This window comes from Anoplophora glabripennis, unplaced genomic scaffold (genome assembly GCF_000390285.2).
Source record: "Anoplophora glabripennis isolate ALB-LARVAE unplaced genomic scaffold, Agla_2.0 scaffold1005, whole genome shotgun sequence".
Lineage (NCBI taxonomy): Eukaryota > Metazoa > Arthropoda > Insecta > Coleoptera > Cerambycidae > Anoplophora > Anoplophora glabripennis.
The window spans coordinates 45,236-59,854 of NW_019417083.1; the positions used below are offsets into that span (position 1 = coordinate 45,236).

The 14,619-nt window shown below is 31.2% G+C and overlaps 1 protein-coding gene across 3 annotated transcripts in view; it reads left to right on the forward strand.

Annotated features, from left to right (window-relative positions):
• LOC108914521 (glycerol-3-phosphate dehydrogenase [NAD(+)], cytoplasmic) overlaps positions 1-14,619 on the forward strand; it is a 77,972-nt gene that overhangs the window by 42,244 nt on the left and 21,109 nt on the right. For 2 of the 3 annotated variants that reach the window (XM_018720344.2, XM_018720342.2), the window contains exon 6: positions 3,500-3,592. In XM_018720344.2, coding sequence (XP_018575860.1) covers positions 3,500-3,592 — 93 coding nt within the window. Of the gene's footprint in view, positions 1-3,499; positions 3,593-7,906; positions 7,994-14,619 lie in introns of those variants that run through there. The other variant, XM_018720343.2, reaches the window with a different exon arrangement.

Genomic DNA, 14,619 nt, shown 5'->3' on the forward strand with positions numbered 1-14,619 from the left:
CACTGTTTTGTTTTCCGTGCTTACTTTTCGGTGGGGATAAAGCATGGACAATATACAGTGTGAAAGATTTAAGTCATTAAGTCTTTAGGTAAAATAAACATAAGAAGTCAGTTAGATTCTGCATATTGGGATAATATACGGAAACATATGAACAGGTAATGAAAAATCGTCATGTATTATTTAAAATCATAGATTGCATAAAATTTTGCGGAGCTTTCGAATTAGCACTTCTCGGACACGACGAGACAGAAAATTCGGACAACCCTGATGTGTTTCGTGGACTCATAAATTTTAGTGTAGATCTTGACGACATTTTAAAAGAACATCTAGCCACATTGGTATGACCGGGATTTTCTGTGATTGTACCGGGAATTAGCTGTATGGTCCCGGATTTCGGATTTGCACGTATAACTCCCGGAATATAATATAATGTACATATATATAAAAAAAGATAAAGAAAAAATCATAACACGCCGAGGAAAATTAAAATTCGTTGAATCGTTGGTAAATTTCACAAACGATTTTTTTTTATAAACAATATTCAATAATTTAATAAAATATATTTAGTTTATTCCAATTTATTATACCATCAGTAGGTAATTCGTAAATGGATATTTCAAAAAGGTATCAATTTCAAAAATCATTCTTGTGAAAATCTGTATTTTTTTTATAAATTCATTGTTCCTTGAAATTCAGAAGTGCCAGGAAAACGCGTGACCTTGAAAATTTTAAAATTTTTCGCCTGCGGCGCCATTTAGAGACTCCGGGCACTTAATATCCCGGAATTCAATTCAACAAATGTAACAACCCTAAGCAGAACACATTCAATCAATGTTCACGCGCCGCCACTGACTCTATAGACAGGGTCGGAAAGTCCCCATGGTTCATCGGCCGTTACGTGAGAGCGATAAAGAAAGTCATAGAAATCCGTGCGATAGAGAAAGATGGCTATAATGAAGGCGTCTAATAGTCACCGCCCATTTTGCCCTTCCACAAATAAGATCCACTTCTTATTTGTGGAAGGGTGGAAGGGGTTTGAATATTTTTTGCTCAAAATTTGATTCTCTATCGATTTCCAGCGTTATTTTTTTTTTAATTTTCACCCCCCGAGAAGGGGTGTCAACCCCCAACAGGGTGGAAGCGTCAATCGGCGCTATGTCACTAATGTTCATTGATCTTTCCTCTAACTATGCCAAATTTCAACTTGATCGGTTCAGTATCAAAGAATTCGGAGGTGAAAAGCTTCAATGACTGTACCTACTAATAGTGTATTTAGAACCATCCCTACTAATACTACGCAGCGAAAACTACTTAACCGATGATCATGAAACTTTGTACACATATTCTTGGAGGTATTAGAAGTAACATAGGATACTTTTTATTAAAAAAAAATTATTTTTTACGAAAGATGCGAGCGAAGCCGCGGGTAAAAGCTAGTTTCATATAATTCTTTGTTTTTAAAATCAGACTAAATGACGGAATTATGGCTTGCAGCGTTTTTTTAGGAGACAGCTTGTATCTCCAAAATCATGTAAATTTATTGATTTCTACATAAAATTATTAGTTGATTCATGTTCTTACGACGTAAGTTTTAGAGTTATTGAGTTATTTAACATTCTGAAAAAAAAATGTATTTTCAGTTTTATTTTCGAATTCGCAAACATAACCATATACCTCAATTTTTAAATGAACATTAAACACATTATTTTGTGTAGTGAAGTAAAAAATAATTATTATGTGATTCACAATCAGACGGGATCGATCTGAATTACATAATCTTTGTTAGTCAAATAAAGATTATATTGTAGAAAATGTACTATCTAGAGAAATTCACAGGACAATTGAAACAACAAATTTCAATAGGTACTTACATGAAAACAGCAGAGAAAAATAAATTATTGAAAATATATACATTCTAATATTTTTTTAAATGTATAACATTCAACATATAAGGGTCACCCTAACCTACAAAAAAAGCATGATTAATTTTTATTTTTAATAGTTATAACTATTTATTTCTATTATTGCATTTGTAGTTTCTAAATAAAAAATTTGTAGTAAAAAATAACAGATGCTTAAATTTTCGAAAAATGATTGAAAAGTTACAGTTGTGTTAGTTACATTTATACAGTGTGGCTCAGAAGTAATGCTAAAACACGTCGATTAGTAAATAGGAATTGAATTGTCATTTTGTCACGTTGCTTAAACCTTTTTTGCGCTATGTTTCATAAACCTATGACGTCATCGACATTTTTTTAAATAGCAATACCTCATTTTTTAAGCATAAATGGATAGTCATTTTGAAGGGAAATACGTCGATATAGGGTTTGGCCTACTTTACTTTGACAGGAGCGAAAAAGAAGCCAATGACTGGAATGGACATGGTTTAAAATAACAACAAAAGTAGGTATCATAAACTGGTGCGAGAACAGTGCCAGGGCAAAAAATGGAAATTTGTAGATGTTTTGTGTTTTGGTTGATTGTAGGTACGTTTTTATGTATTGATATGTTGACGTTTTCGGCGATACGACGAACGGCAGTGTGTGGATTTTCAGTGACAGCTAAAAATAACATTTTGCCTATCATTTTATATCACTGTTGTTGACCTTCCAGATCTAGACAGATCTCTAACATGTCCAGCGTCTTCAAATTTGCGTACTAATGTGCATACTGTAGATGAAGTTATTGGTTGTTCTGGATACTTGGCCTTGAATACATGACATACTTCATCATAACTACGGATCCTATCTCCATATCCAACCATAATTAGGATTTCAATTCTTTGTTTCTCATTTAAACACAACACCATCGCAATGTAAAGTTATGGTATTTGTAACTGTCACATTGATATGAGGCACTATTGCATTCGCTAACTGTCGTCTTCAAAACAATACCTACATAGCCGCTGTGATCGGGTGTGCCTACCAAATTTCACTGTTCGCTCATAAGTTTGTGATACCTACTTTTGTTATTAATTCAAACCATGCCCATTCCAATCGTTGGCTTTTTTTCGCACCTGTCAAAGTAAAGTAGGCCAAACCCTATATCGACGCATTTCCCTTCAAAAGGGCTATACATTTATGCTTAAAAAATTAGGTAGTGCTATTTAAAAAAATGTCGATGACGTCATAGGTTTATGAAAGATAACGCAAAAAAGGTTTAACCAACGTGACAAAACGACAATTCCTATTTACTAATTGACAGGTCTTAGCGTTTTTGTGAAAACTCAACACAAAGTAAAATACGTTACTTCTGGGACGCACTGTATAAAATTTGACATTTGTAGCTTTTTGATTTTCAAATTACAGGCGCTTTTTCATATTTTTTAGAAACTTTAAGGAGCTGTATCTCGTAAGGGATGAACATTTTACTAAGGTTGTTTTCATGCAAAATGTGTTCTTTTCAGCGATAGATTCACTGGTATCAATTGTGTTACTCCTTTTGAAAACATCCTGTATATTATTACAGTTATTTTTTTAACATGCTCATATTTTTCTAGATTTCCACTGTTTACGGCCATCCATAAAATTTGTACTGGACAGTTAACACCATCAGATTTTATAGATTGTATCAGGAACCACCCTGAGCATATGTAAGTGAAATACATATTTTTGTACCTCGCATGAATTTTAGAAGGGTACTTAAACTTGTTACAATGAAATTATAGTGTAGTGTAGTATAATGTTATATCATTTTATTTTATTTTAAAGGTATATTTTTATAAAATACAGGGGAAATTTTGACAGTTAAAACTAGTATTGGTTTATTTTGATTGCTCTAAATTTAAAATTTTCCTTAAAAATTTAATTTTCTCAAGTTTAAGAATTTCTTCTAGAAAGTAAAAACCTATATAGATCATTTTATGCATGTAGAATTCTCAGTTTGAAATATGAGCACCTTATTTTTTCTAACAAGGAACTAGTTACCATATCAACGTAGTTGTAGTACAAACTTTTAAACTAATAATTTTATCTTTTACTGTGAAAGACAAAATATGTAGTTGAAATTATAATATGGTGTAGTATATGTGCCTTAGGCGGGTGTGTTGTGGCTTCTGTTTAATAAATGGCTAAAAGTAATATTACCTAAACTAATATAGATACAGGCAGTATGAATTTTAAGAGAAAGAAGACAAAATTAATAATAAAATTTATAAATATACTTAAGACTGTTAGCCATTTATTAACTTCCATTTTAAGTTGTATATAACTACTAAAACCTAGAGGGAAATGTATACTTACTTGTAATTTATTTGAAATATTTTGGGTATAAAGTTCAATAAGGTCATCAATGCATAAAAATAAGTGGAAATCAGTAATAAATATTGTTGTAAGTGGCAAAAAGGTGGTAGAGTTGAATTAAACGTTTTTTTTTTTTTTTTGACAATAAGAAAAGAGAAATTATGTAGTAATTTATTTTGATATACATTTTGTTATATGACAAATCTTCTGATTTACTTAGTTTCACTTTACACTTGTTAATTTGGAATTAATTCTTCAAGTACCTAGCTTATTTGTGAGTGTATAATCATCGATTTTATATTGAAACACATTAAAAAAATTGTTTTATCACAAATTATCAGATATCCAACACTTAACACAGAGCAATAATAGTATGTTTAGCTTAAAATTTTTCTTATAGAATACATTTATATATCAGTTCGTTGCTACCATTTTATTTCCTCTATTTCACTACATGCTTTCTCTTTTTCTAGAAAAAAAATACCATGTTTATATTCAAATAAACCTATGTGTTGCAACCTTTTTGCCACTAACTGCAGAATGACTGTCATGCAATAAATAAAGTTATAATTTTTTTCTCACAATCAAACAATCTCATATATATGATCAGTTTACAAAAATATTAATAATATTTGATTATACAACTTTTAATTTTTGCTAGTCAAATCGTTTTAAAGAAAAAAATGTGATTTAATATTAATCTAACATAAGGAAATAAAATCTAGATTTTATGTGGCAATAACAAGACACAACCACATCTGATTATATTCCTTAAATATTTTTTTTCTTGACTTTTTAATACGCACTTGAACCGAAATATCTATAGATGAGAATTAAGGCAAGCTATCTTAACTAAGGTGGGTCCAGATTTTTTTTTTGTTATGTTTGTATCATATTGTAATGTGTCGAATCATTTATACAAGAAGATGCATTACATTTAATTTTGATATCAATTTTGATATGTTTTGGTGCGATCCTTCTATATTGATATCTATACTATGAATAAACATTATAGAAAATAATGCCAAAAATTGTTATAAAGAATGAAAATTTTATTAAATAGTTATCTATTATAATATTTATATAAAAAAAAATTGTAAAAAGCTTTAAACAACTACAAAATAATATAAAAAAATGTTTATCATAGAATTGCAATACTTTCCTGAAATTTTAATCTCTTGAACAAACATATCATTTTTGGTAATAGGTTGTTAATTGCAATCATAGGTACTGTCAAGTACATAAAAATATATAATCAAATTTCTAAAAAAAATAGATGTTTAATAACAGTTGTGTTTTATAAACACTAAATGTAGTGAGTTTATATATTTGGGTTTATTTTTGGGTAGGTACAAGTAATGCATGTTTATTTGGGTTTATTTTTGGATACAAGTAATGCATTTAGTAGGTCACATTCAGTATAGGTCTCATGCAATAATCATTTCTTAGTACAGGGTGTTACACTTTTCCACCGACAAAATTGTACAGGGGATTCTCTAATAAAAAATAAGAAAATAATTGATATAAACAAATGTATCATTTTTGACATACAGCTTTAAATTTTGTATTAATTTTTTAGTTATCTTTATTTGTTTAACTTGTTTACCAATGGTTAGTTTATTTAAAACTAATCAATAAACTGCCTAAAAAAAAGTAACCACTCATATCAGATTTTCATGTATACCATCCAAACTGTTATAGTCTTTCCGAAGTCAGTTGAATATGTAAAAAAACGCCTGGCAATAAAATTTAATGACTCATAGGCATCCCTAAAAAAGTTTTCTGCTAAAGGTAAAAAATAATAATAATTTGTATATAATGTGTAGAAATTTTCCATTATATCTTCATTTGGTCAACAACATATTTTAATTATTTATATCCTCAAACAATTTTATTATATTGATGGTAAATTTCGTTTTGTTCCGTTTCAAAAGGTCTCCAAAATGCCATGTTGTAATAATATTAGTAAACAAAATATCCCTCTTATTTCTGCCTTTCGCAATTGTAATATGAATGATTAATAGATGTCTATAATAAATTAAAATTACCTGAATCACGCCAAATTCCGCATTGCTGCACTGCACTGCTGGGCAATTTGTCAACCACTTGTCAACAGCTGAGATTTATTGCCTAGTGGCCCAATGCAGCTGTATTTGTTTTCCTTTGCCCGCACTCACATTGTCCAACTGGGCGTATACATTTCTACCACCTCCACGTTTAATTTGACCAGACCTGTATATGGGTATGGCTAAATAAATATGGGAACAAGTTTTTCAAATATTTCAATGCCGAGTTGCTGCGTCAGCGACCGAACCTGGTACATACTGACAACCTCTTGGTTCTTCAATTGATATCGGAAAGACTATAAAGACGAATCAATTTGTAAGGCCAAAAAGTTAAACGATGAAATAGAGACGATTTTTCTCAATAGAAATTAGTATCGTCACAATAAAAAAATTTAGAGGGATTTAGTGCATCATGATTCCATAAAGAGAATCATTCTTTAAATTAAAACTTGCAAACTAAGAAAAAAATAACAACAGCTTTTGGGGACTCGCCTTCATATGTACTTTTTAATTATTTTTTATTAGAGCGTAATATATATTTTAATAATGTAATAATAAAACTAGTCTCAAGCTCATCATGATGAATCACAGTTTACTTTGGAATGCATAGAAAGATAAAAGCTAAATGTACATCCAACACAAAGCATATATCAGCTGCAGAAAAACATCTTTCTAGGCTCTGGTTGTATTTGATTATCCTTTTCTTTACTCACACATGGTGTACAATATCTGCTCGTTGCCCAATTTTGTTTTGCTCCATTAGATGGTCAAATTTTTATGATCTCAAAGAGAGATTTCACTATATGTAAGAATTCCCAATAAAACATTTAAATACTGATTGATACAGTAACTCTGATTGCAATTATATAATATATATCTTCAAGGCACTTGTACTTTATTGCATGCTTATTAGTACTGGAATTCATCTACAAAATAATTTAGGTGACTAAACTGTTAGTTCGTTTAGCAATGCCGTACTGTTATTTTGTATAATTGTATAATTTTGTGGATTACTATATTAACATACACTTTATATCAGATGTTATTGTTATCAAAAATTTTATTAAGCATTTGATTGCAAAAATGTAATTGTATTTAATTAAAATCATCTTGTGTAAAGAAAAGCGATCTAATAACAGAGTTGTTAAGATCTCTAAGACATGGTTAATGTTAGTGTCATAGCGTACTTTTATTCAGAACAATAATGATCCAATTTAACGCTCCTCATTTAAAAAGCAATTGGTACTAATTTTTACAGCTTTTATTTAGAACCATTTGAAAATGGATCAAAAAATTGTTTTATTTTGTTATTTTTATTACCATGTTATTTAAAGTCATTAGGTTTTTATTAGGACCATATGAAATCAAAATAAATAACTATTGGTTTTTAGCTGATTTGAATTGAAAATAATGGAAAGTTATTTGTTGATATTTATTTTTCTGTTGTTAATTTTAGTACCATGATTGTTGAAGTTGTTATTTGTTTTATCGTGTTAATTTTTTTTTGTTGCCATACCATGTAAAATTGTTTTTTATTTATGAAATAAAAAACCACATATTTTAAATCTCAAATACTCACCTATTTGTTTTCTTTTCCAGATATATTCCCAAACATATAACATTCAGTGACTAACCTCCAGTTGTGATTATTCTCCCTTCCAAAATCCTAACCCTTATAGAAATGTGCTATTAACATTCTAAAATAGATAAGGAAAGTGGTAATTAAAATTAAAATAGTATATATTAATTAAAGTTAATATTAGTTATTATTAATGGTGAAATTATGTGGATCCTATATGTTTTAAAACACTTATTGCTTCATTTAGGGTGCTTTAGTTTTTCAAAATTATACAGTTAAGACTGTAATCCATTTCTTTTACTTTACATTACATGAATATTTTCTTTGGCGATTTGTAGTCAACATGACAAATACCACTTATAAACATTTATAGAATCTTGAAGAGTTGCAATATACATTTTTTTTATAACTAACTGACAACAAACGGGTGTTTTTATTATTTTTCACAAAATTTGAAATTTCGTCATTTTATAATGTAGAATAATTTTAGTTTATAAAGCTTTATTTAAATTTATTAAGATATTGTTTCAGTTTCTGAAAACATAAAATTAGCCTGTTACTGACACTAGCAATTACAGTTGGCAAACAATAGAGTTTCTTTATAATAATCAGCAGGGTCAGTAATTTCATCATGCATTTCTTCTTCAGGCACTTCCAAAGTTCCAAAGCCTCGATTTTTAAACTAAAATGGAATCTATTAATTTAAAACTTTAAGTATATTATATAAAAATTTTCTACATGAATCGTATGAATTTTAAGATTCAGTAATTTTAGTGATATTGATACATGACTAGATTAAAAAAGAAAATATCTAGTAATTTTCCCAAAAATTACTTCAAACAAACTTGATTATTAATTGGTTCAGTAAGTACATCTAGAATGCCACTGTATATACACAGACCGACACAGAGCAGGAGCATGTAGGGGAACCCAAAATATGGTGACTTAACGCAACTTACCTTTATACTGAGCTGCACCCGTGAGAAGTTATATGTCTTGAAAGTAAGGTTTTAAATTTCAATATCAGTTATACTTGAACTTAGAAAAACCATATTCGGTACACAGTGTGAGTGTACCAAGAGCATTAATCAACAGTAAAAAGAGTTCATTTGAAGCATTTTAACGGATTAATAAGGGATGATGCACCATTAAAATGTGACAGAATTTTTTAACCCATTGGAGAACTTAAAAAATTATTACTTTATATTATGGGGAATTTAATTCTAAAATTTTTCTTACTCTTGTTAATTTTCAAAAAACTTTTTCGTTTTCAACAAAAACATATAACTAATAATACATATTGTAGCTGTTATTTAAAATTATTGTTGGCTATGAATTTAAATGTCAAACTTGACAATCAGGAAAAAATCATTCATTTTAGTAATTTTTTGCCGAATGTTGATGAAAATGTCCGGGAAATTCATTTTAATAATATTGTTAAAGACTTATTAAACCACCAGTACATCTAATACATTAATTGTAAGAGGATATAATTGCCCAAAAGTTTGGCCTTCACAATCAACAAACCTCAACAAATGTGACTTCTTTTTTTGGGGAACGTTAAAAGAATTATTCCTTGCCAGTTGTGTCTCGAGCAGAATTGTGGAATTGCATTGTAGTCCATTGAAATGTTACATTTCTTTGGGCTTAGTGTGCAAAAGTCAGAGCACGCAATTTTATTTTTTGGATATCAAGAGGGAGTTAGTGTAAAGTTAAATCCATGTTTGTGGGGTCGCAACCCTTGTGCGTCGGCCGCCATCTTGTAAAAAGGGCTGCGAATGGTTTTTATAATACTACTTACTACATCGGGCAAACTATTCGTCGCACAGAAAATTTGAAAATACATTTTTTGTTGCAAATTAAATTCTCTACATCTTTGGTTCCGTAACTTTTAGTCGTAGAACCAAAAATAACAAAGTTATTAATGAAAATAGATAAAAATTTGGGAACAAATTTTCTTTTGGTCGTTTAACTTTTTTCTGGTCATTTTACAAAAAAATTACATCAGAGCATTTTGATAAAAGGGTTTTCAAGGAATATTTTCCATTGCAAACTTTTTTCAAATTTTATTTATTTATTAGGGTTTTACAGCGATGCGAAACTTACACTATTCTCCAGTACTAGTAAGTATACATTAATATGAATGATTAGGCATAGTTTTCTCTCATCTTTCCATTATTTTTATAAGAAACATTTTAATGATTGACATCGCAAAGTTGTTAATTAGTTATTGACTTTTCCCCTCCCCCTACAAAGTAGAGTCTGGTGGAGCGTTTTTTACGTCATATCCCTAGTAGGCAGAATCCACAGACATTTTCTAGCTGACATAATAATTAGTGTAATTAAAAATATCGAAATATATTTCCCAATCTACTGTGTCCTCAGTCTCTTTGACGGGCCAGGCTACGACTCAGGATCTGGTTGAGCTTCCGATATTGAATTGTTGAGGAAGGATGGAGAATGAAGTGGCGTCATTGTTGGCAGTTCATCTTCAAAATCATTCTCCTCGATCAATTTTGATATCTCCATTATGTTGCTGCATGTCTCCCCAGAACAATTCAGGCATACTGCAGAACATTTGAGGCCTGCCTTCCGACATCCACACATTGCTCCACAGTTTCCTTTGCATCGGCAGAATATCAACTTTAGAAACTCAGGGGGTGCTGAAGGTTTTGAACTTTGAACAGGCATCAATATTTCTCCATGCTTTTTCCAGCCCCAGTGTTGGTTGTTGTAATTCCCGAGCCACGACTGGACCTGATGATGGACTCGGAGGCTGTACAAGCGGGCTGTGTCTTGTGTTCGAAGAAGTGAAGACAAATTAAATGTATTCTTTGTCACTGACTTGGCGAATCGTTTATATCTAAGACTGTCCAGAGAATCATCATCTTTATTGCCACCATATAAAGAGATGAAAAAACGTTCGCTAACGGCAGTGAGCAAAATAGGATCGACTCTCTCATTGAGGAATAACGCTGTTCCACTAGCTAACTCAGGACGTGTTTCCAGAGTTGTGAGAAATTTCATTTTACCGATGTTGTAAGCCGCTGAAGTCGTGTCACATCCTGAGAAGGCATGGAGAAACAACAGATTATCCGCCTAATCATTCATGTTAATGTATACTTACTAGTACTGGAGAATAGTGTAAGTTTCACATCGCTGTAAAACCATAATATATAAATAAAATTTGAAAAAAGTTTGCAATGGAAAATATTCCTTTTTTTGTAAAATGACCAGAAAAAAGTTATAACGATCAAAAGAAAATTTGTTCTTAAATTTTTATCTATTTTCGTTAATAACTTTGTTATTTTTGGTTCTACGACTAAAAGTTACGGAACCAAAGATGTAGAGAATTTAATTTGCAACAAAAAAATGTTTTTACAAATTTTCTGTGCTACGAATAGTTTGCCCGATATAGTAAGTAGTAGTATAAAAACCATTCACAGCCCTTTTTACAAGATGGCGGCCGACGCACAAGGGTTGCGACCCCACAAACATGGATTTAACTTTACACTAACCCCCTCTTGACATCCAAAAAATAAAATTGCGTGCTCTGACTTTTGCAACCCCAAATGTAACTTTTCAATGGACTATTAGGGATAAATGCACATTCATTAGGAACAATTAGCAGTTATTGAATAGACTTCAGTTTTCGACGAAGAATAAATCTATGCCTGAGAGAAAACGGTGATAATTTTCAACAATTTCTATATTTATCAGTGCAAATTGTATGTTATTTCTGTTGTTTATTTTTCTATTATATCATTCTTATTACAACTTTTTTTCTGATCATCAAGTTTGACTTTTAAATTCATAGGCACTTTTGAATTTTTGATGATTTTAAATAACTCAGATACAATATTATGTATTATTAACCCGGTCCAAGTAGCTCAAAAAATAGGGGTAAGCTTACAATAATCCGCATAAAGCTGAAAATTGGTACGAATGTTGGAAACACCATTATAAATGAAATGTGAAAAGTCCCTATCGATCCCACATCTGCAAAAAAGTTTTATTTAAGGTCAAAGGTCGCAAATATGGGTTTTTTGCATTCCTCAGCCAAACGGTAAGTTTTATCATAAAAATAGGTCGAAAAAAATTGTACATCATGCAATTATCTATAAAAATTATTCTTATACTTTTTTCCCTAAGAATCGCTATTTCCGAGATATAGCGATTCAAAAAGCTGAAAAGGTTGTGTTCTCTATAATATGCACACATTTCCACGCCACCTGTGAGATAGTGTATGTATGTATGTATGTATGTATGTCGGAGGGGTGGTGGAATTGTCTTCCACCACGGCACTTAGGCCTTATTAGGCCCCTTGTACATCCTCCTTCATTACTTGAGTACTTTTCTTCAAACCATCTTATTTACTACACGGATGGCTTGGTGGCAAAGTCTCGTACAGTTTATGTATGATAGCATGGTCTTGAGTTACACAGATTTCTTGCTCTGCTCTCATTACCATTTATCGGGGACCACACGCGTGCGGCAAATGTTGGGCGACCCAGGTCTCTGGTAGGCTGCCACAGCCACGTCCCCGAGCCTGCCTTAGGTCACCCATCCAAATTCCGGCCCACGTCCGTGATGCTTGACTCGGCAGATCGAAATCCGCCGGCCAATACACCCGGCTAGGCGGTCCCCCCGTGAGATAGTGTACTTGGCGTGTTTTTTTAATGTGATTTCCCCGGTAGGCCTATTCCAAAATCTATTGCGGTCCTGTTTAATTAATGTATATTGGGGAAAACTATTCATCTGAAAATTCGTCTAATAGTGATAATTATTCTCTTTCTTCTTCTTCTTCTTCTTCCTGCTGGATACAAGTAAATTATTCTAACAGCGATGCATCAGTACAATACATTGGAATAGAACCAATCCAGACTTTACTCCCACCTGCACCGGAAAAACTCCTTAATACAATTTTTTGCAATTGCAAAAGGGGTGTAGTGCTAAGTGCGGCTGCAAAAAGTTGGATTATTTTGTTATTAGCATGTACCAGTTGTCAAGGTCAGTAGTGCTCCAATGTTGAATCGCCATCAGGAGGATTCTTACGATATCAGCGAGGAGACATCTGATGCATCGCTGTTAGAACAATTTACTTGTATCCAACAGGAAGAAGAAGAAGAAAAAAAGACATTACACTTTAAGTTCCATTAAATAATTATCATTCAGACGAACAGTTTTCTCCAATTATTCAAAATTCACACTGCTTTCATCATTTCCAACAGTACCTACCACTTTTTATTCAATACAATATTATTTAATTTAACAGGACCACTATAGATCGTGGAATAAGCGTACCGGGGAAACTACATAAAAAAAAACGCACCAAGTACACTACCTCACAGGCGGCGTGGAAACCAACCTTTTGAATCGCTATATCTCAGAAATGGTGATTCTTAGGAAAAGAAGTGTAAGAACAACTTTTATAGATAATTGCATTCTGTCACATTTTAATGATTCATCATTCCTTATCAACCCTTTAAAATGCTTCAATTGAAATCACTCTATTTACTGTCGATCAATGCTCTTGGTATACTCACACCATGTACCAAATTTGTTTTTTTTTTAAGTTCAAGTAAAACTGAGATATTGATTTTTTTCAAAATTTGAAACCCCACTTTCAACGCCTGTAAGTTCTCAAGGGTGCAGCTTCGTACAAAGATAAGTTGCATTAAATCACCATATTTTGGGCTCTCCTACACGCCCCTGCTCGGAGTCGGTTCTTATGCGAAACACCCTATATAAAAAAATTATTGGAATTGTGCAACTCAAAATAATTTAGATCCTTATTTGTTGTAGCTACATTGTATATGTAGTGGCATTCTAGCTTGCTAATCTGATTACAATAATTCTATTGGAAATATGTGGCTTGCTGTAATTATAAAAAATGTTTGTTTCTTCTAAAAATAGCTCGCTAAAAAAACTGGATCATCATCATAAAAAAAAATTATCAAATCACTTCTTGAGCAAATAATACAATTTAACCACTTGCAATTTTTAGACATTTTTCTGGTTTGATTTATTGAAAATAATCTGCTTTATTTTTATTTATTTCTAAAGTTTTAAACTAAAATATTAAAATATTCGTCATTTGATCAAAAGTTACTTTAATTCATTTTTATACAGAAGGCATTGAAATAAAAAAAAAACGTTTTTTTTTTTTCAGATGTTTCATAACTGGGTTTCTTATCTTAAATTTATATCGTGTAAATGTGTCAATGAAAGATTGAACAACTAAAAATATGCACATCGCATTCAATTTCTTACATTTTTGTGCCATCCTCTTTCCCAAGGCTTAATTTTAAAGAAAAAATATAATTTATTGATAATAAAATAGAATGGTAGCTGGAAAATATTTTCGAAATTTCTTCGACATATGTTAGAAAATTTTTAATTAAAAATACATTTTGATATTGGAGTCAGAAAAGTATGTGATTATTAATGAAAACTCAAAATATGACAGAAGTACACTAGCTGCAAGCAGTTTTTTCAAGTGATCATAGATTATTTATTTTAGTGGTAAGCGTTTGTTTAACACAAATATGTATATTTTCTTAAAAGTTGTTAAGCTATTTGCCGTCTGTACGTTTATTAAAAATATTTAAACCTAGGTAAAATGGTGACTCAAGATATTTTATATTTATACAATGGAACGTAAAAATTTTTGTGTTGTCAAGTTTATCTATTATCTACACACTACACACACTATCTACACACTATCTTGAAC